The sequence below is a fragment of the Cucurbitaria berberidis genome (genome assembly GCF_010015615.1).
Source record: "Cucurbitaria berberidis CBS 394.84 unplaced genomic scaffold K460scaffold_7, whole genome shotgun sequence".
NCBI classification, from domain to species: domain Eukaryota; kingdom Fungi; phylum Ascomycota; class Dothideomycetes; order Pleosporales; family Cucurbitariaceae; genus Cucurbitaria; species Cucurbitaria berberidis.
The window spans coordinates 284,585-304,232 of record NW_024468941.1 but is presented as its reverse complement, the minus strand read 5'-3'; the positions used below and the strand labels follow the sequence as shown (position 1 = coordinate 304,232).

Here is a 19,648-nt window from a genome sequence, read left to right as displayed (position 1 = left end):
TTGGCGCCGTGCGAGCTTGGGGTCACGGCGATGAGACCCTGTTTCGCGACACTTTGAATTGCTTCGCTGACGTCGTTGGCGCCCGTTAGCGGCGCATTCTGAGCAAGGGTGTCAGGCAGCGTTATTGGCCGAGAACGGTCGACCAGTTTGCAGCGAAACGCGCTCGGCGTCTTCTGTGGGCGTTTCATCGCTGGTTTGGTCTTGATCATGGCCGGTGGGAAGGTATTGGGTGCTGTTGCCAGCCTTGCGAATGCGCCGAGAGCCTCCTTGCGCTATTCTTAGCCGCCTTGAGCCGCTGCTGGCCTGGAGTACCTCGTTGACAACGTATACCACCGTTGCAGCACGATATGAACTGTGAATATGTTAATACATGTATACTTTCTTTCTTTGAAAGTAGAGTCAACGCTAGCAGGAGCATAGATGTATACTGATCATCTTAGATCTATCGTGTAACTGTGCTCCTATAGTCTTTCTTGCACAAGTTTTAATGAGAGTATGATTTAAAGGGCTGTTCGGGAGACATAGATGATGAATTCATCATCTATAAGTTGTTCAAGAGATGCCTATTAACGCCTCAACTGAAGGGTACAGAGAGGAGGAAGAAGGGTACGTGGTTAACATACAAGACATGCATTCGTCGGCATGTATGCAAAGATCGTAGAGCGAGTGTCTTCCCTGTGGTAAGAGTGGAGCAGGCTTTGAAGTAGGCGGCATTCAGAACCAGTGCAGGTGCGTGACTTAATTGGAAAGTAAGTGGCAAGTTCACAGTGGCGAGACAATCACAGAAACACACCACAATCAGTGGCAAGCAGTAGATGAATGTGTTGAGGAAGAGGATTTATTGGTATCTCATAGCCAGTATATCATGGTACTTCCGTGAACAGGCGAGAGTCGCAGTGCTCATCGCCTAACCATCATCACTTGTGTTGATGTCGTTCTGAACCCTGATGCACAATTAGCATTGTGCCAATGCAACAGTATGGTATCGGGGCAGCTTACGATAGGAAAGAGTCGAACTAGCGATCAAGTGCAAAGCACTTAGATCGACCGCTTGTTGGCCTCGGCGGAGCCCTCGTGCTTGGACTGGTTGATCTTGTCGCCAGCAGCGTTGAAGGCACCGGACGCGCGGTCGGTGAGGGAGTCCTGTCCGGGGACGTTGCCCTTGGCCTGCTGCTTGTTGCCCTCCTTGGAGGCCTCGGCGGTGTTGCCCTGGACCGACTCGGAGACGTAGTTGGCGGCGTTCTTGACAGAGTTGACGGCCTGGCCGACGATGCCCTCGTTGGGGGTGTTGGCGTTGGGAGCAGACATGTTGAGGTGGTTGTTGGGGTTGGTTGGTTTGGTTTGGTGAAGGAAGTTGATTGATTGGATGTAGGAGTTGAAGGCTTGAGTGTGGATGAAGGAGGAGTAACAGTGGGAGGCGGAGGCGCTTTATGTACCTGAGGGGGGGAGGGGACGTTTGCGGTTGCCTGGTAGTGACGTCAAGCAAACGACGTCAGAGAAGGTGTGATGCATCATGGGCCTAGACCATAGCTCGCGCGACGCTGAAGGCCCGCAGTGATCACATGCTGCAACTAAAACGCAAGGGACACAGTGGCACTGATGGAATTCTACTGGCGATCGCAGATTTCCATGCATATCGCGTCATGGGCGTTTCGAAAGTACCTGTGAGGGCCCCCACTACGACCCCGCCATACGTCATGGAGGCGTCCAGCTGCGAGACGCGGCGGTGCACTCGACAAGCAGAGCTGCCCAACTACACCAAGCACGGCACACGCTTGCACGTAAAGAGGCCAGTTTTACATATCACGCGCAGTCCTGGCCCGGCTGTAGGCGCTTTTCGCAGCAGCTGAAAGCAAAATGGCCGACGGCCGACGGTTTCGGAAAAGCTGAATAACCCAGAGAACCGCCACCCCTCCTTTCTCGTCAGACATCGTTGTTTACGGGCAAACTCACAAAGAGACACGGAGCCAGCTGCCAGCAGGAAATAACCCCATGACGTACTTTACCAAAGGCCAACATGGCCTTCTCATTCAACCCGACATCGAAATATTTGCAGGGCGACAAATTTAATTGCGGGTAGTGGGGCTGGAGCTACCTAGGTATGCGGTAGTTGCCTCTCGCAACCATTTCCTCAACAAACACACAATGTACTGAGCACGTTCTGGAATCAATCAATGTCTGTATGACGTCGACCGTGAATATCCACCCACTTGACGTTGCTGCGTCCATTGCTCAGAGTGCGCTACGAGTCCTCTACGGTCACTTACGGGATGTGTTTAGCACTTCGTATTTGTAGAGTCTTTTGTTGTCCATCGCTTTCTCTCGCCATAACGCGTTGACACATCAAGATACCTTAGTGTTAAGCGAGGCAATTTGTCCGCCCCGAAGCGCGTCAATTCCGCGGCATGCCCTGAGCCCGTGCAAGTCATCAGATTCTTCCAGAATCCCATCGACCATATGAAGCGTGTTGACAGTTGGTCAAGAGTGATTCCCCGTTTCCAAACGCGCAGCTCTTTTCGCCTTGTCTTTTCCGGCCATGTCTTGTGCCCATAATCTCGATTTAGGATGTAGCTAAACTAAGTCTCATGGCAATTCAAACTTCGCTTCACGATGGGCATCGCGCACGGTCCTTCTGGGCGAAGAAACCACTCGCTTGAAAGCCTACATCTTCGCCACAAATGTACTTGTCTATGACCAAGAACGCAATTTCTCTTTAGTAGAAGGAAATCCAAGTATCATACCACGTAACACCACCTAAGCCACTTCTCTCACGGGTTGTTTGGTTCGCCTTGCTGTCTCCGCCCCCTATCCTGATTCGCAGAGGCTCGTGCCGCGGCCGGTCGCCCGCCCCGCACTTTAGCCGACCCGTCTGAGGGATTTCACAGGACAGGACTGGTACTGAACCTGTGCCATATGCAAGATGGGGAAACACCAATCGACTGTACTTCTCGGTACCGCGTTCGTTTCCGCCTTGACGACGATCTTGTTGTCTACCTCGGAACAACAGCCCCGACCTGAGATTAGCCTGCCCTTTAGCCCGGAGGTAGGCCCGAATTTCACCATCGGCGAGTGCAATCATACGAGTCGTATACTGTGGTGGTGTAGCACAAAGCTGGATAAGGTGTGGATGGGAAGGTTGTACCATGTTGGGCAGCAATGAAGTCAACCTTTTATTATTAGCATGTGAGTGGAGGGCCGGCCAAGTGGGACTCCATTGCCGCGTTTGAGTTTGCATATATATCGCACGGATCCTCTACGCGTTCCTGCATAGATCGGTGAACTCCCCCTCCTATCGTCACGTGGCCGACCATTAGGATGGATGAACGACTTCTTCTTGTATTACAGCCCCGTGTGTCAGAGGTTAAACGTATGTATGTGTCGACGAGAGGTATGCTTGGATGAATGCAATAACTTCTCGGTTCAATCGGTGGCAACTGCACAAGTCCGTGAAGATAGGGCTACGGTTAGCGCTCAGCATCTGGGACGTGTTCGAAATGAGCAGTTGGGCTGGCATGAAAAGGAGATTGATTGCCGCAGTGAGCGGGTTGTCTGATACCTCTCTAATAGCGGAAAGAACCAATAAGAGAGGCTGAAAAGGCCCCAGGGGTATGACTGCAGCGCCTGATCCAGCAGGCCCGCTGCCTCTGGTACGGCCGTCCGTCGTAGGGTATCGTAACCTAAAGGATCGTACATTTCGGCCTATGCCTAGCGCGCCTGTCTCGATTGCGCCCTGTTCGCTGCCTACCACCAGGTCTTGGCGAATCTGGTGGGACATTTCGGCGCTCGTTTTGATCTTTGCGGATAATCTGTCTGCATAGATCGACGAAAGCTTCGTCTACGTTCGCTCGTCTCCTGGCACTGGCCTCGAAATATGGTATGTTCCAGTCGCGGGATACGGCAAATGCTCGTGGGCGCGGCACAGCTCGGTCGTCTTCCAAGTCGGATTTATTTCCGATGAGTACCATTGGCACGTTGTCGTCATCTTTTATACGCCCTATCTGTTCGCGCAGCTCTATGAGTTCGTGGAAGGATGACGCTGACGTTATGCTGAAGACAAGGAGAAAGCCTTGGCCAGTCTTCATGTACAGTTCTCTGCGTCTTGTGAGTTACGGACAGAGGCTTGGGGATGCGGACAATGTACCTCATAGCGGCTATTTCCAAGTCAGCTGGTGTGCTTTCGCATCTCAATTGGAAAACTTACTGAACTGTTCTGTCCCAGCTGTATCCAGTATTTCCAATACCACATGACGGCCCTGAAGCGGGTCAGCAGCTTGTCACGGGGTTATTCAAGAATACTGACATCAACATCGATGACTTTCCGGTAAGAGTCCTCGATCGTAGGATCGTAGCTCTCTATCCAAACATTCTGGACGAACTGTGCTGCGAAGGGTCAGCGCTCCCGAAACCATAGCCCATGTATCGACTTTTGGCAAACGTACCTGTTAGGCAGCTTTTCCCGACTCCACCTGTTTCGCCACCGTCGTCAGTTCGGTCTTCGCTATTGGTCGTGTTTGCCTAGCTTACCGGATCCCAGGACAACTATGTGGTACTCTCGTTGCGACATACTTCAAAACTGCTTCGGCTATTGTCGTGGTCAAGGCAAGAAGAAATTTAACTGAGAGTTGCTCCTTGCCTTCTGTGGCGGTGTGTGCCACAGAAGGATGAGCGGCTCAAAACCGCCGTCCGTCTAGCTGAGCCAAAAGGAACTGTGCCGAGATTCGATATTACTCAAAGAAAGCTATCGTATTGTGGAGAGGTCGTGTTGGCTTATAATGCGATTCAGAGAGCGAACGGTGCGCGTCGTGCTGCGCTCTGAGCCAACCGCAGCTGCGGCGAGTCGTCAGCCGTCTATACTTATATCAAGCGTCATCCAATCAGTGGCAAGGGGTATCGAAAGCATCAGTGAACGAGCCATTGTGGCAAAATTGGAGGTACCTAGGTACCCCAAGCAGCACATGTGGACTCACCTCCTTGATGCGGCGTGGTTGGTTGTTCGAAGAAATTTTTTCCAATGTTTATCGATAAGGTGACCACACGTTCAACAGATTCGAGGGGTAGGTGGTGACAACCAGAAAGATACCTGAGACATGCAACTTAGCGGGCGGCGCAACGATTAATAAGTGTCAAGTAACCCTGGACTTGGCAGGGCTGGACTTTTGTGCCGCAGCGATGTGCTGTACGCCAGGTCAACGAAGCTGCCATCCGTCCAGCCCCGGGGTATCACAGGCCGTGATCCGCGCGCAAACACATGCAATGCAGGTCGTCTAAATGTGCTGGGGTTGGGTACCAGGAGAGTTATCCCGGGCCCCCATTCCATGGTAGCTCTCCCCGAGCGAGTCAAACGGTGGAGCCAGGCCGCGACGCTATCCACAAGCCTCAGATCGTTAGTCAGTGCAATAAGTACCGACCGGTACTCGCCTGCCTCATCACAGGCCGGGGGTGTTTGATGATTGGGCTTCGGTTTTCATGCGAAAACAAACTGCCACGATGAAGCACCTGTTCCCAAGGCTGCGGGTACATGAACCAGCACGTAGCTGCGGATCCTACGTGGATTGACGCCTTGTATCCTGATCTGGCGGAAAAACCCTCTGGCATTGCAGCAGTATGACGCCGACACGGGAGGTATGGAGCCACCGAGGCATTGGTATCACCTCTAGTTGCAATGCAATTCCACGTGGCAAGGACTGGCATTGCGCTGTAACATTGACTCCTGTGCTCCCGTCGTAAGATTGCAAGGGTGAATGAAGCAAGCCTGCCGCAATATAGGCCGACTGAAATGGTGCCGATAGGCCCTGATGCAGCTTGACTTTCCCTTTCGCGTGGGCTCGACTGTGTCCATGGACAAAACTGGCAACTCGCGTGGGACAAGGCGCGTGTAGCTGATGTGTAGCCGTTGTCGACATAATTATACCCCGGCGGAAGCTTCCCGCTTCCCCAGGGCCGGACTGCTTGTCAGGATTTCGCACCTTAGCTACGGCCTGTGCATGAGGTTACCAAGTGACAATAACATGTGCTGGCATTAGAGACGATCAAGGGCAGATCAAAGGCCAAAGAGTACCATTTAATGCAGTTGTCTGCATTCTGCATGCTGTTTTGGTGTCGGTGCCAAGAATGAAAGCCACCCAGTTAGCGTCCTACCGTCGGAAGCAAGGTCGGCCCGCTAGTCGGCCTGGGCGTCCATGGATGGAGCTCACTGGAGTCGAGCTGGCGGGCGTGTAATAAGCAGCGCAGCATCAGAAAGCCTGCAACCCCACAGAACAATGCGTTTTCATGCTGCGCTGGCCCTTGCAGCATGTCTCGCCCCGACAGCTGCAATCTTCGAGGACGATGCATATCACATTGACTTCCACTATGCGCTACTAGGCCTACCGAAACACGAGGCCACCTTCTTCCAGAAGCCTTATGCTGGCTCCAAAGCGTCCCTCGTATATTCGATCTCACACAATCAGACGATCGGCGCAATAAACCCAAAGGATGGTGCGTTGGTATGGCGGCAGCATTTCGACTCACAACCCCGCGGAAAAGGCCATCTGCGATCTGGAAATGAGCAGGACACAGTTATCAGCGCTGTAGGAGATCGCATAACCGCATGGAGCGCGTCTGATGGACGGCTCGTGTGGGAGACAATCGTAAATGGCGCAGTAGTGGAAGATCTGGAGATTCTGGAGCAAGAAGATGGGGCGACCATCGACGAGGCGAAGGATGCTATTGTCCTGCTGGCCGACGGCAGCCATGGTGTGAAGAGGCTCGATGGGAAGACTGGCAGAGTGAAATGGACGTTTGAGGACTCGAGGTTGGCTATACTTCACCACACATGATAAGATCAGGACTAATCACATTGCAGCGGAGACACGCCATTCCAAGTGTCCACCTCGCCGTCTACAATCTACTACATTTCCCTCCACTCACCGATGCTCGGAGGTTCCAAGCTAAGAGTCACGTCCCTCAGCCCGGTTACAGGAAAGAAGCTCGACCAATACACACTGAACTCGGACGCTGAGATTGGTTCCCGAGAGCACATTCTCTTCGCCGGAGCCAATACTGCAGCCCCTCTGCTGGCATGGACAGATAAGGCGAACAAGTCGCTCAAGGTGAACATAATTGGCACCAAGAGCGTTGCAAGCTTCAACACGCCGCAGGATGAGGCCATCGAGAAGATTGTCCTACACGCCCCAAACCACGTCAACTCGCTTCCTCACTTCTTAGTCGAATACCAGACCGTTACCGGCCATTCAGCGGAGGTTTTCCACGTCGATCTCAAGAGGAACACCGTCTCGAAAGCCTACACACTTCCCGAGTTGAAGAGCAAGGGAACTTTCACCACCAGCACTTCGGACGCCAATGTCTATTTTACGAGAATCACTGAGGATGAAGTCACCGTCTTCTCTTCGGTTTCGCACGGCAAACTTGGTCGCTGGACCGTCAAAGGTACATCCGTGCTAGCAGGGGCCTACCCTGTTCATGGTGTATCTGAAGTGGTTGTGAAGTCTGGAGCTGCGACCGCTGTACGATCAGCTGTTCTCTACTCCAATGGCCAGTGGGCTCTCCTCCGCAACGATGAGATCGCTTGGACCCGGCCAGAATTTCTGTCCCACACTGTATCGGCGGTATGGGCAGGCCTACCTGAAGAGGAAGCCCTTGCCCAGGCTCTGGCCGAGGAAAGTCATCGAAATCTAGTGTCTGCCTACATCCACCGTGTGCAGAGGCATATTCAAGACTTGAAATATTTCCCAGCTTGGGCGCAGACCATTCCCAGCCGCCTTCTTGGTAGCGTCATTGGAACACCGAAGGAGACTACGGTTGATGATATTCAACAAGACACCTTTGGTTTCCACAAGCTTGTTGTTGTTGCGACCGAGACGGGTCGACTTGCTGCCCTTGACGTCGGCTCGCGTGGCAAGGTCTTATGGAATATAGATTTGAACAAGTTCGCGACTGGGATAGACTTTCAGAGCCCGACTTTGAAAGCTTTCAGTGGCTACGTGGAGGTCAAAGATCGGAGCTTCGAAGGCTCACTCCTTGTCAACTCGACCACTGGAGGGCTCCTTTCATCCACTGACACCAAGATCCGTGTACCCCTGGTCTCGGAAGGTCAAAATGTCGTATCGTTCACTCTAGTCGATGGTACGCTGAAAGGATTCCTGGAGGGCCAACCGACTTCTGAGCCCGTATGGAGCTTCACGCCTGCTGCCGGTGAACACATTGTCAGCTACACTGCGCGGCCGATCAAAGACCCAGTAGCCTCCATTGGTAGAGTCCTGGGAGACAGAAGGGTGTTGTACAAGTACTTGAATCCTAATCTTGTCCTGGTCACTGCAGTCGTTGAGTCTGCTCGTACAGCGTCCATATACCTCCTAGATTCCGCTTCCGGGCAGCTGTTGCATACCATGTCGCACAACGATGTTGATACATCTCGACCCATCCCGTCAACCATCTCAGAGAATTGGTTCACCTACTCACTGACCATCGATGCTAGCTCAGGCGCATCTTCCCGGGGCTACCAGCTTGTCGTCTCGGACCTCTACGAATCCCCACTTCCCGATGATAGGGGCCCACTTGGTGCCACCTCTAACGCTTCGACTGTACAGCCCTCAGGATCAAAGGGCGATGCTGCAAAGCCCTATGTGCTTTCCCAAAGCTATCAAGTACCGGAAGAGATTACTCATATGACCGTTACGCAAACACGACAAGGCATCACCAGCCGTGAACTTCTCATCACCGTACCTTCAGTCAGCTCGATCATCGGTATTCCCCGTGCTTTCATCGATCCCCGCCGCCCGGTCGGCCGTGACCCCACTGCGCATGAGCAAGCTGAGGGCCTGATCAAGTACACTCCCCTCATCAGCTTTGATCCGAAGTGGCATCTCACCCACAAATACGAGGTTGTTGGTGTCAAAGACGTGATTACGAGCGAAAGTGGCATTGAGAGCACGAGTTTGGTGTTCGCATACGGGCTGGACATCTTCGGGACGCGAGTTGCGCCCAGTTTTGCCTTTGATATCCTGGGCAAGGGCTTCAACAAAATTTCTATGATGCTCACTGTTGCGGCATTGTTTGTCAGCGTTTTGTTTGTAGCACCTCTGGTAAGCCTCATCCTGGATTTCGTAGTGAAGCTTGAGCTAACGATTGAACAGGTCAGGAGAAAGCAGATTAATGCGCTTTGGACGATATGATTGTACATTCCGCAGGAGATCGTATGAATGGATTTAGCAAGAGACTTATTAAAACTGGCAAAGTCTTCACTTTGTCTAGAGCAGCCTTATGGTTGCGTGCAGCTTGGGCAGGATGCTCATTCGTGAGGAAAGAAGGCATAGACACAGGTCGAACCCACTAGACACAATTGCTCAAAGCCGCGTCAAGCGGCCTACAGCTACAGCTTCAAACTCTGCCACTCTGCTTCGATGCTCATGTCCATTTTGTTTCACGCTTAAAATTTATCTTAGCGCTCTGCTCTGCTAGCCTTGAATTCGTGTTAAGCTGTGCTTTACCACTGTAGTAGCTGTTGGGCTACCTTGTAGGTGTTGTCGATTGCGGGTTAACGGCAATGCAAGATTCGTTCGTGATAAAAACGGCACGGTCGGACGTGTTTGCATGTACTCAATCATCTCTTACGTACAATAGTGAATGAAGTATAGGGCTGAGGTTTTGCAGGCCTAGGCTAGATGTAGATTCAAGGCACAGGAAAACGCACCATGGAGGATGACAAATGCGGAAGTCTAGGGGATATTTGAAGGCGTAGGAGTACCGACTTGAAAGAACTAACAGAAGAAACTCTATCTAAAGGCCTGGTGAGCTTGTGAGGTCCAAAGTTCGGCGTACATGAGGCACAGTCTAGAAAAGCAGTACATTTGGTATCAATCTTGGAAACAAGGACGCCTTAAACAATGCGAGATTTCATGCGGGACGTATAGGCTTGAGCGAAAGACGAAGTAACAAGGCGCATGTCTCTTTTAATATCCCAAAACACCTTCGATGTTGATACAAGATGTTTCAACCTAGCATAACTGTGAGAATTATCAGTAGTTGAGCCGCAGTAAGTAGATGGAAGCATACCTTGCCAGTTCCAATCTTTCATAACACCAAGCCAATGCAGCCTTCCACGTACAGTATACTCGCTGCATCCGGATCGCGTCAGAGTATCCACGCCCTTTTTGAACGCAGCGGAAATAGGAAAGTCGTTCACTCTGCGAATATTCCGCTGATTCACTTGTTGAGCATTTGCGCTACCAGAGCCAGTCGAAGCAGCATCAGGGCTTGTTCCAAAGCTGATAAAGTATGCGATATCGTTGGAAAGAGCCGCGGACTCGGTTGCGGCCGAACTGAGCCGAAGACCGTCCGGTGAAACAGACAGGCCACGCGCCCACAGATATTCTTCTCTCCTCCTCCAGACTTCTTCGGTGATCTCCAAGCACCGCTCGGTTACCCCTGTGACCATGCGCTGAGACATGGCACGCCATCGGTCCCGGATGAATTCTCGATCCTCCTCTTCTACCGTATCGCTGCCGGCTACCATGAGCGGTAAGCTATGCACGATGGTCGTTGGTGAGTTCAATGGTATCGTAGCTAGGTAAATTAGAATCTTCTGCGCTAGCTCGCCATAGGATGTCAGATTCGGTAGCTCAGGCACAGTTTGATATAGTATACATAACATGGCCCATCGGTATGCTTCGGCGGTTTGGATTGCATCCGTCATATTGGGTGAGGGGTCATCGATGGCCTCGAGATCAATCGGCGGTGTCCAACGTTCGATATCGCGCTTCAGTTCGAGTCCTTGGGAGATGATCGCTGGGGAGTTCCGTGGGGCTGGCTTAGCCCTGACCTTGTTTACTAGATCTGCAACGCGTCGCATGATGGGAAAAAAGGTCGTTGAATATCCCATTAGAGGATCGAGGTGAGATGTGGTCCAGCCTAACTCACTCCAGTGGGGAATAGGTGTACTCGCTGAATAGGTAGGAAATGTTTCGCTGCAAGTAAAACGCGCGAGAACATCCATGTACGTCCAAGTATTGTACAAGAACTCTATACGAGCCTCGTCTTCAGTCTCCAACATTGAGTTCGGGTAGCTAGACAAAATTTGCGACAGTATAATCCCAGCGCTGCGAATATGACTGATTCCTGTAGCCGACTTCTCGTAGTCCCAAGTCTCCGTGAACCCGAGCGTCAGTGTAGTGGCTAGGGCAGCATCAAGAGGGATTTCGCCCTTATCCATGGCCTCCGAGAGTAACTGCGTGCTCCGCTGGACATGTCGAGCCCCATCAGCGCGAAGCTGAGGTTGCTGCTTACTGATACACAAGCAGGTCAACGCCGCAATAGCATGCCAGAGCGCCGGGTACTCTTTGGCTAGCGGCCAGATGAGCGTTCTCCATGGGTTCTGGTCTGATTCTTCCTGGACGGAGAGAGTGCGGCATGTCTGCTGATGGAAAAGAACCGCTATTCGCTCCGTTTCATCTTCCCTGGACTTCAACGCCTCAGAGGCTGCCTGTTGGTCATTGGACAGTAATCCAATATCAGGCGGCGCGTCGGTTACTGGTTTCAAGTAGTCATCCCAGAAGGACTCCATGTTCCATATCTCGGACCCAAAATCTATGCCATTTGGTTGCACACTGCTTCCAGAGTACATGTCGCCGTTCTGTGGAGGTGATGTAGTTGAACTGTGTGATAACTGATCTATCAGTGGTAGTGGCCGAGTATGGTCGAACCCTTGCATGAGAAACTCCAAAGATTGCGATGTCGAAAGGTTCACAGAGGAGTGTTGAATATCAGAGTCGAGGAACGGCAGGGTCATCATTTCTTCGGAAGTCGAGTGGGGTCCACTTTCTTCAGTAGTCTCCTCAGTGGCACACTCGTCCACAAGCTCGGGATTGGAAGGTGCGGGGAGTACTGCTGACAATGGACGCGGGTTTGACGAAGAGTTGCCTCTATTTCTCCGCGTTGGGCTCTTTGGTTTGGGGTCAGGGGCTTGCTTCCATCTGACATCGACCTTGTAACCACCGCAGGGTATTCGCCGACGAGCACATTGCTCGCAGGTTGGCTTTGTCTCATCGCACTTTACTCTTCGTGCTTTGCAAGTAACGCATCCTATCAACGGCTCGTTAGCGACACTTCAACGCCTGCGTAGACAAAGTGTAACCTTAAATTTCAGGAAACAGACAAAGACACACATGCCATTACGACTCTTAGAAAATCTTTGCTTTGAATACTCAGGTCGATCCATTGCTCGATCTCGTAAAGAGCTTTGAGGTTAGACTCCCAGATGATGTTCGGCTTCCAGCCCGGTGGGCCTGAAACGGCTGGGGTTCCGAGCGAGTGGATAGGCGGGTGGTACGGGGAGCACAGTCGCAGCCAGACGCCTTTATTGAAGATGATTAGAAACAGAATGAAAGAAGAGGACTGAAGCCCTGGAGGCGTTATCGCCTGGTGGGAATGATATCGATCGAAACGTAAAGAGACTCATGATTTGAGCCCCGCACATCCGAGAACGGCAAACTAAACCAGTGCCACGTGATAGACCTATCCAAACTTATCAAGTTCCCCGGGTGACCAGACGTGTTAGTCTCTATGCTGTCGTCGCAAATCTCTTGCTAGTATCATGGATACTGTCAGTGAAGCGTTGATCAGTCGCAGAAAGCGAGGTGCGGAAACGTCAGACGACTCTTATTGTGTGTCGGGGAGAGCTTAGGATGAGTCTGGAGATAGCACTGGATAGTGAGGGCGACCATGATAGATGCTGCGACTAGCGACCAGAGTACTCAACTCGAAAACGCAGGGACGAAGCCAGTGTTCTTAACCGCGATGAAATCTTTGGGGTTGAGAAGGATCTAAAGGAGAAAAGCGTCGGGGACGGAATTGTCTTGCCTAAAAGAGAGTAGTCCGCACCTCTCCGCCCAGTCGAAGGAATCGATTCGTCGCTCCCTGCGCCCCAAAGGGAATTGGTCGTGCACACTCTTAAAAATGGATTGTTAGCGAGCCCGTCATCGTTCCCGCACGTGGAAGATGGAAGTCCACAGATTGTTCGAGGTCCGCGGACTATGTCCCACTTTGCGTTCGGCTCACGTCAGCCCCGAACAAGCGAATCCAATCAATCATGGCTGCAAACGGCAGAGACCCGATCGCTTAGAGATTCGATGAGCGCGTCCATGTCACGACGCGAGTATAGCGATACGGCCTATACGGAAGGTGGATAATCATACAAAGGCCAAGCCGTAAGCCATGCGGCGGGAAGATTTAGTCCGCCAATCTTCGATTCCTACTCTTTAGACATCATTCTTTCTATATCTAATTCTGGTCTTTTCCTTTCGTTGTCGCATTCAATAGCGACTATACTTCTCTCCACTATGCGTTCCGTCGCTCGAACGACGCTCCTGGCCTCACTGGCCTTCGCCCTTCAGTTTATTGTCGTTGAAGCCGCCACAGACCGACCAAAAGGCGACTTTAGAAAATGCCTCGAAATCAGCTCTAAATGTCCCGTCGAGGCAACCCTCTATGGATACTACCCTAAACTAGGTGCCAACGCCTTCTTTACGGCCTTGTTCGGAATCTGCTTCATCGCAACCATCGCCATTGGTATCCGGACCAAAACATGGACCTACACTCTCGCACTCGGTATCGGCACCTTTCTTGAAGCAGCGGGATACATAGGTCGCGTCATTATGAACGGCAACCCGTGGAGCGAGTCCGGTTTCAAACTCCAGATCTGCTGCCTGGTCCTTGGGCCGAGTTTCGTCGCTGCTGCCATCTACCTTACGCTGAAGCACTTCGTCTTATACTGCGGGCCTCAACATTCGCTGATCAGAGCGCGCCTGTATCCTTGGATCTTCATCGGTTGCGATTTTGGCTCCATCGTTCTGCAAGCTTGTGGAGGAGGCATGGCAGCTGCAGGCGGCACCAACAACAAGAAGCTCATCGACGCCGGCAACAATCTAATCGTAGCCGGTATTGCTTTCCAGGTCGTCACAATGGCCGTTTGTGGCTCTCTTGTCCTCGTGTACATCATACGATATCGCAAAGCCCGCTCAATGCGCGCTGAGCTGAGCGAAAAGAGTAGCTACGAACTCGACAAGGAGCAAGGCGATGTCAGGCTTGGAAAGGTCAAGCTTTTTGGGGCGATGATTGTGTTGGCTTATACAACGGTGCTGATCCGTTGTATATACCGTCTGCCAGAGATGGCTGGTGGTTGGGGCAATGCGCTGATGCGAAACGAGACGGAATTCCTTTTACTGGATGGAATGTAAGTCGACACATATTTTTGGTGCAAGGTTTAGAACTAACCAGCTACAGGATGCTCGGCATCGCATGCGTTGTGCTGACCTTTTTTCATCCCGCATACTTCTTTCCTCCTTTTGCAGCTTTCCGACAACGCAAGTAGAGTAGCCACTCGGGCATATCAGCATAGACGGCACGTTTTAGATGAAACGATCTCGTTATATTGAGCGTTTTAGATAGCATGGTCTCGGTCATCTCGCATTATCAACAGCGACATGACTAATTTAGATGTAAATAACCACTCATCATACGGGATTTAAGTCCTTTTGTTTTTTGTACGGCTAGAGACCACTTCCAAAGCCCAATAGCTCTCCCGATATCTCTCAAATACACATTGGTACCTACTCGCTGCTAAACATTAGTTGAGTAGCATTCAAGGAAAACACTCTTGTAGCCCGTTTGAGGCACCAAGGACACGTCTTGCACAACAAGCCTCAAACGCCCTGATATCGCTTTACATAAGGAGAACCCCACCATCCGTCCGAACTATGGTCCCATCCATATTCCGATCCTTCAAAATCGCCAAAAAGATCTCCGCCACATCCTCCGGCTGACCCGGTCGCCCAGTCAACATTTTCTCGCTCGCCTGCTGCATCATCTTCTCTTTTTCTTCTTGGGGCATGCTCCAGAGCTCGGTGTCGACTACGTCAGGACTGACGCCATTTACGCGAATGGGTTTCAAGTCGAGCGCGAGGTTCCGGACCATAGAATGAACTCCACCTGCGTACGATGCAATCACAGACCAACCCGGCTTTGGTTTCTCAGATATGGAGCCAGTTGCTATGGTGTAAGTGCTCTTGTAGCTACTGTTGAGGTATGTTGGTACGAACTTCGCAAGAAGGAGCGGCGCGACGAAACGGACTTGTCCCGTTTGGATAATCTTCTGCGCCGTCTATCGAGGGAGTCAGTGTACGCTCTAGAGCATCTGGTAATAGGAATAACAGAAGATAGAGAGTCTTACCAAGTCCTCCAACTTCGAAACAGCTAAACCGTCTCCCGCCGTGAATATCACATGGTCCAACTTGCCGCCCATCTCTTTCACGGTGCCCTCAAGCAACGTCTTGAGCTCATCTTCTACCGTCTCCACCTTGCTCAGATCAACAGTCAACCCAAACACTCTGTCTTTAGCCGACGGATAACTCGTCTTCAACTTCTCTACAGCAGCTTGTACACGATTGATATTCGAGGAGCTGACGGTGACAAGTGCGCCGTACTCGAGGCATGCTTCTGCGACGGTGAAACCGATACCCGAGGAACCGCCAATGACAAGTGCGCGTGAGCCTTCGAGCTTTGCCGTATACTTTCGTTGATCCGACATGGTGACTAGTTGGTTGACGAACCTTGTGATTGTTTTGATCCGAATGAGATTGGAGTTCCTAGACGTGATCTTGTCTGAGAATGGTAATGATGGCCTAATTGCGGAAGTAGGCGTAAGTATGATGCACTCAAATCACTGCGGCCAGCCCCTTTTATATCTGAAGTGCCTGAAGTCATCACGGTTGTAAAGCCAATCTCTGACCCCCATCGCCTAATTAAGTTTAACACATGTGTTGATCCATATTTCGAAAGGCGGAACCTTTGATGTTGTGCTATGTGCTATGTGCTAGAATTGGACTTTACGCGGAACCAATGACAGTTGACCACCCCGTTCCGTACTCCAATTATGTCGTGCAGAATGCATTACCTCATCATCTCTAGTGAGGTCCAGTTAGCTAGCGTGCATATCCTTATAAAGCAGTCTTGATTATCAAGAATTTAGCTTAGATGTTGTTGAGTAAACAAAGTAGAAAAGAGCTTGACGCAGAGCGATATAGCTCTGTTGAAGAATGGCTGAGTAATGCAAGAGTTTGTTTACTAACCATGACTCCACAGCTTTACGATTAGGTTATGCATTGGCATTGACGACATGCGCCTTAGATTAGCATTCCAGCACCACAGAAACTAGATATGTTGCTCTTACTTACGGTAGGATGCACCAATGGGCTCGTACTGTCTAGTGAGACGCTACGCCATTCAGCAGACACTTTTATTCTCAAACTGCTGCAAAGAATCACGCGACGAGTACCTATGGATTAGCTTACTCTGTATCATTTAAGATATTCACATATGAGTAAAGGACGTTGAATAGAGGCCCTCTTGTTCAATCTGCCATTTATCGAGGTTCTGTTGTCAGAACTTTTACGGCGTGTGCATCCTAGAAACGGTAGCCAGAGTTGGTACAGCTCCAGAATACATACATATTCTTAGCTGACAACTCAGATGATCCGCTTTCTCTGATTGCAGATGCGCCATTCGTGTGTCTCTCATTGCGATAGCAGCCACCATTGACCACGCACATTCATTCTTCAGCTGCTTCATGTCCAGCAGCTCTTACCCCCAGAAAAACCTCAAGACTTGACAACCCTTGCAGATCTCCTTCTACCGTGCCCTCTAGCTCCTGATCGACCCAACCTTCGGCGCACCCTCCACCAAAGTCAATCACCCAAGCGTCGCCGTTCGGGCCAATTAGGACGTTGTCTGGCTTCACATCTCCCCAAGTAATGTTTTTGTCATGTAGCTGCTTGACGGTGGTTCGTAATTGTTGTGCCCATTTCTCACGTTCAGCCTTCGAAGCCTCCTCCGCGGCTTCTCCCAAAGTCTGACTACCGTGTATATATTCAACGAGTAGACCCATGACGGAAAGTCCATCATCATGTGTTACAAGCCCGCCAATTCTTGAGACAAGTAAGTCATCAGGAAAGGAAGCACTCTTGAAACGGAGTAGTATGTCAAGTTCCCTCTGAAAAGAGTGCTTCTCGAAGGCACCCTTGAAATGGAATCGAATGTCTGCCCCAATAATCTGGACAGTGCTGGGGATTAGATCATAGTCTGCTTCGTGTGCGTCGGGCTCCAGAACAGCTCTTAATTGTGAAGCTGAAATGCAGAGTACGCCTTGGGAGATGGCTTCTGATACCATCGGATCGGATATCAACACTCTCGGCGTAAGAGAATTGGTCAACAAAGGATCCCCAGGACAGTTCGTGGCTTTGAGGTGGCCTTCTACATTTGTCAATTTGATGATGATTGTCTCCGGGGCGAAGTACTCCGCAAGCGATGGCGGCTCTACACGGGGTTTATATGGCGCAAAATGGTCCATGTATGAGATGCACGGCTTCAACATCCATTCTTCAAACGCCTCCATCGCTTGTGGATCGTCGTCCATACTGTTTCTGAAGTTCGAAAACGTTTGTACTAGCGCCTCGCCTTGGGGCCCGCGAAGATCTTCAGTCGTGATGCAAACGTGAAAGCGTTTGCCGCGGCTCATAATCGTGAGGGCAGCGTCGAGATCTCCAAAATAAAGTTCGATCATAGCGAACGGAGGGATATCGTCGTCCATGATAGTGAGCGGACCTAACTAGTGTGACTAATAAGGTAGTTTAGCATATCGCCAGATCTAGTAGACGAACGCGTTCAGATAGACTGGCTCAGAGGAGCTTCAGTACACCTCAGTTACCTTCTAATCAAGCAAGGGCTATTTTAAGTATAGATCGTTGGAAAGAGGCCGAGAGGGTGTAATCGGTGATGTGCTAAGTGACAGGACAATCTCGAAGGTGACGTCGGGCTTTCTTGAGTATTTAGCACTTAACTGCTCACTGTATTGTAGAATCCGGAGCTACGGAGTCTAATTGATTTCTTCTATGATAATAGGTCGATCGCGGGGATAGTGGGGCAGGCTGAGCCGGCGGCGTTCTTGCAGTTCTGCTGGTATTATCGGGCGCTGTTGGTACTTCTTATTCCCGTGCAGTTGAATTCGGCGGATGAGGCTGGCTCCGCACTTGTAAGCACGGACCTTCGAGTGAGAGATCATCATTAGGCCTGTGCTTGAAAGGGGGTCAAGGATGTTCCTGCTTGTTGAACTTGGCACTTCTAGCAAGCGTGAAAACTCTTCACCATGCACCTCTTGTCACGATATATTGTACTTAAGATTAAACTTCTCTATCAACCAACGACAAGATGGCCGAGTGGTTAAGGTACGTTCCGCCTTTCATTGGGCACCAGACCAAATAACTAATCAGTCTATAGGCGTGTGACTCAAGCGAAAGCTTTCCTTGTACAAGGATTCTCATAGACATTGTCTGCGTGGGTTCGAGTCCCACTCTTGTCAAGATCTTTTTTTGCCTTTTTTTTTAAGAAGAATCTTTTGGTTACCTTGGTAGATGTGATTGCTAGTAGCTACCCGTTCTCACGACCCCGCATTTAGTGTTCGCATTCCAGCAGCACCTAGGTACACAACCGCCTGCCCCAGGCGCTAAGCCGCACGGAATTATTAACAGTAAAAGTTATGTACTTGTTGCCTTCTTGCCTCACGTAGGGACGGAATTGGCTTCTTCCAACTTCTCTTTTCTATGAGAAGGCAGCTTAATTGGTGCCCTCTTTGGGATAGCATCTATTTACTGCTTCATTTTTAGCACTGCTGCTTATAGCTATTACACTAGGGGGCCACATTCCATGCGAGGTGATTAATGGATCTTAAGGTGAAGTTACTGTTACAAGTAATGTCTCGAGACCCGTTAATGCCCCCAAAGACAAAAGTTTTGGGCCTCGCTCTCGGCAGAATTTGTCTATTAGAGGCAATGCGCCTTCTACATACAAAGAAGTTCTATGCTAGCAAACAGAACAAACCAACTACACATAAGATCGAGAGTTCTAAGAACTAATAAAAGTCAAAGAATGACGAGTCAAAAGCGTTTTGGAACACTCAACCATCTACCCTCCACCCCTGAGGACCTAACAGGGTTCTCAATTCGACCTGAAAGCATTGCCGCAGAAGTCGAGTCCATTCGTGTACCTCATATATCCCACTATTGAGTCAACGGCACCCGCGTCGGCATCAAGCTGGGCCGAGCTAGCAATGTACCAACCGTAGCGACTGGCGATGGGACCGAAAGCCCTGGTAAGGTAATCCGCACTTGAGACAGTATACCCGGCGCCATCGAGGCAGGAAAATGCTACAATGTCACCACGGATGGAGTAGAAGTTGATATTGCCTTGGTTTCTCGAGTTCTAATTTGGTCCTTGAAGTCTTGGACAGCCGCGTCGGTGCTCCCATGATCCAGTCCGCAGTATTCGTTGGAATTGAGAAGGACGCAGTAGGGGTAGCTAGGAGAAGGAGGAGGACAGTGATTTTGTTGTACGTAGGGGATTATGTATTTATACACAAACGCCTGGTACTATTTCCCTATCTTTGTTAGTAGTGTGATATCTCTCCACGCACCCTTAGATGGACGGTAACTACACCTAACTGCGCAGTTCAGAATAAGGCAGGCTGATAGGATCCTTTCGGTGTAGTCGCTACTTAAGTTTTAGTAGGAAGGATCGAGACCTCACCCTGTCTTGCAACTATAGC

The 19,648-nt window shown here is 50.7% G+C and overlaps 6 protein-coding genes across 6 annotated transcripts; 2 read left to right on the top strand and 4 right to left on the bottom strand.

Annotated features, from left to right (window-relative positions):
- Positions 1-1,038: 1,038 nt before the first annotated feature.
- K460DRAFT_297100 (ras-domain-containing protein) lies at positions 1,039-4,564 on the bottom strand (the record flags this gene model as incomplete). Its single annotated transcript, XM_040929678.1, has 6 exons — positions 1,039-1,382; positions 3,746-4,098; positions 4,198-4,253; positions 4,301-4,380; positions 4,440-4,466; positions 4,525-4,564. 6 exons carry the CDS (start codon positions 4,562-4,564, stop codon positions 1,039-1,041), a joined length of 900 nt encoding a protein of 299 aa, XP_040782750.1.
- Positions 4,565-6,260: 1,696 nt separating this feature from the next.
- K460DRAFT_296359 (DUF1620-domain-containing protein) lies at positions 6,261-9,173 on the top strand (the record flags this gene model as incomplete). The annotated part of the gene is made up of 3 exons (XM_040929630.1): positions 6,261-6,793; positions 6,845-9,083; positions 9,135-9,173. 3 exons carry the CDS (start codon positions 6,261-6,263, stop codon positions 9,171-9,173), a joined length of 2,811 nt encoding a protein of 936 aa, XP_040782749.1.
- A 408-nt stretch (positions 9,174-9,581) lies between these two features.
- K460DRAFT_204457 (uncharacterized protein) lies at positions 9,582-12,473 on the bottom strand. The gene is made up of 3 exons (XM_040927215.1): positions 12,166-12,473; positions 10,054-12,078; positions 9,582-10,004 (listed from the first exon to the last, which is right to left on the bottom strand). Exons 1-3 carry the CDS (start codon positions 12,212-12,214, stop codon positions 9,991-9,993), a joined length of 2,088 nt encoding a protein of 695 aa, XP_040782748.1. The 5' UTR covers positions 12,215-12,473; the 3' UTR covers positions 9,582-9,990.
- A 712-nt stretch (positions 12,474-13,185) lies between these two features.
- K460DRAFT_348351 (RTA1-domain-containing protein) lies at positions 13,186-14,641 on the top strand. Its single transcript, XM_040931382.1, has 2 exons — positions 13,186-14,227; positions 14,278-14,641. Exons 1-2 carry the CDS (start codon positions 13,335-13,337, stop codon positions 14,363-14,365), a joined length of 981 nt encoding a protein of 326 aa, XP_040782747.1. The 5' UTR covers positions 13,186-13,334; the 3' UTR covers positions 14,366-14,641.
- A 75-nt stretch (positions 14,642-14,716) lies between these two features.
- On the bottom strand, positions 14,717-15,580 carry K460DRAFT_410785 (NAD(P)-binding protein; the record flags this gene model as incomplete). The annotated part of the gene is made up of 2 exons (XM_040937416.1): positions 14,717-15,154; positions 15,224-15,580. 2 exons carry the CDS (start codon positions 15,578-15,580, stop codon positions 14,717-14,719), a joined length of 795 nt encoding a protein of 264 aa, XP_040782746.1.
- An 810-nt stretch (positions 15,581-16,390) lies between these two features.
- Positions 16,391-17,978, bottom strand: K460DRAFT_371392 (uncharacterized protein). The gene has a single exon (XM_040934348.1). The coding sequence runs from the start codon at positions 17,636-17,638 to the stop codon at positions 16,601-16,603; it is 1,038 nt and encodes a 345-aa protein (XP_040782745.1). The 5' UTR covers positions 17,639-17,978; the 3' UTR covers positions 16,391-16,600.
- Between the last annotated feature and the right edge of the window lie 1,670 nt (positions 17,979-19,648).

What these genes read in the sequence shown, in the direction of transcription:
- K460DRAFT_204457 (XM_040927215.1), bottom strand. Translation starts at nt 12,214, where the DNA reads ATGGATCGACCTGAGTATTCAAAGCAAAGATTTTCTAAGAGTCGTAAT. An exon ending in ATTTTCTAAGAGTCGTAATG is followed by an intron (nt 12,079 to 12,165) that starts GCATGTGTGTCT and finishes AGCCGTTGATAG; the next exon opens with GATGCGTTACTTGCAAAGCA.
- K460DRAFT_348351 (XM_040931382.1), top strand. Translation starts at nt 13,335, where the DNA reads ATGCGTTCCGTCGCTCGAACGACGCTCCTGGCCTCACTGGCCTTCGCC. An exon ending in TTCCTTTTACTGGATGGAAT is followed by an intron (nt 14,228 to 14,277) that starts GTAAGTCGACAC and finishes AACCAGCTACAG; the next exon opens with GATGCTCGGCATCGCATGCG.
- K460DRAFT_371392 (XM_040934348.1), bottom strand. Translation starts at nt 17,638, where the DNA reads ATGGACGACGATATCCCTCCGTTCGCTATGATCGAACTTTATTTTGGA.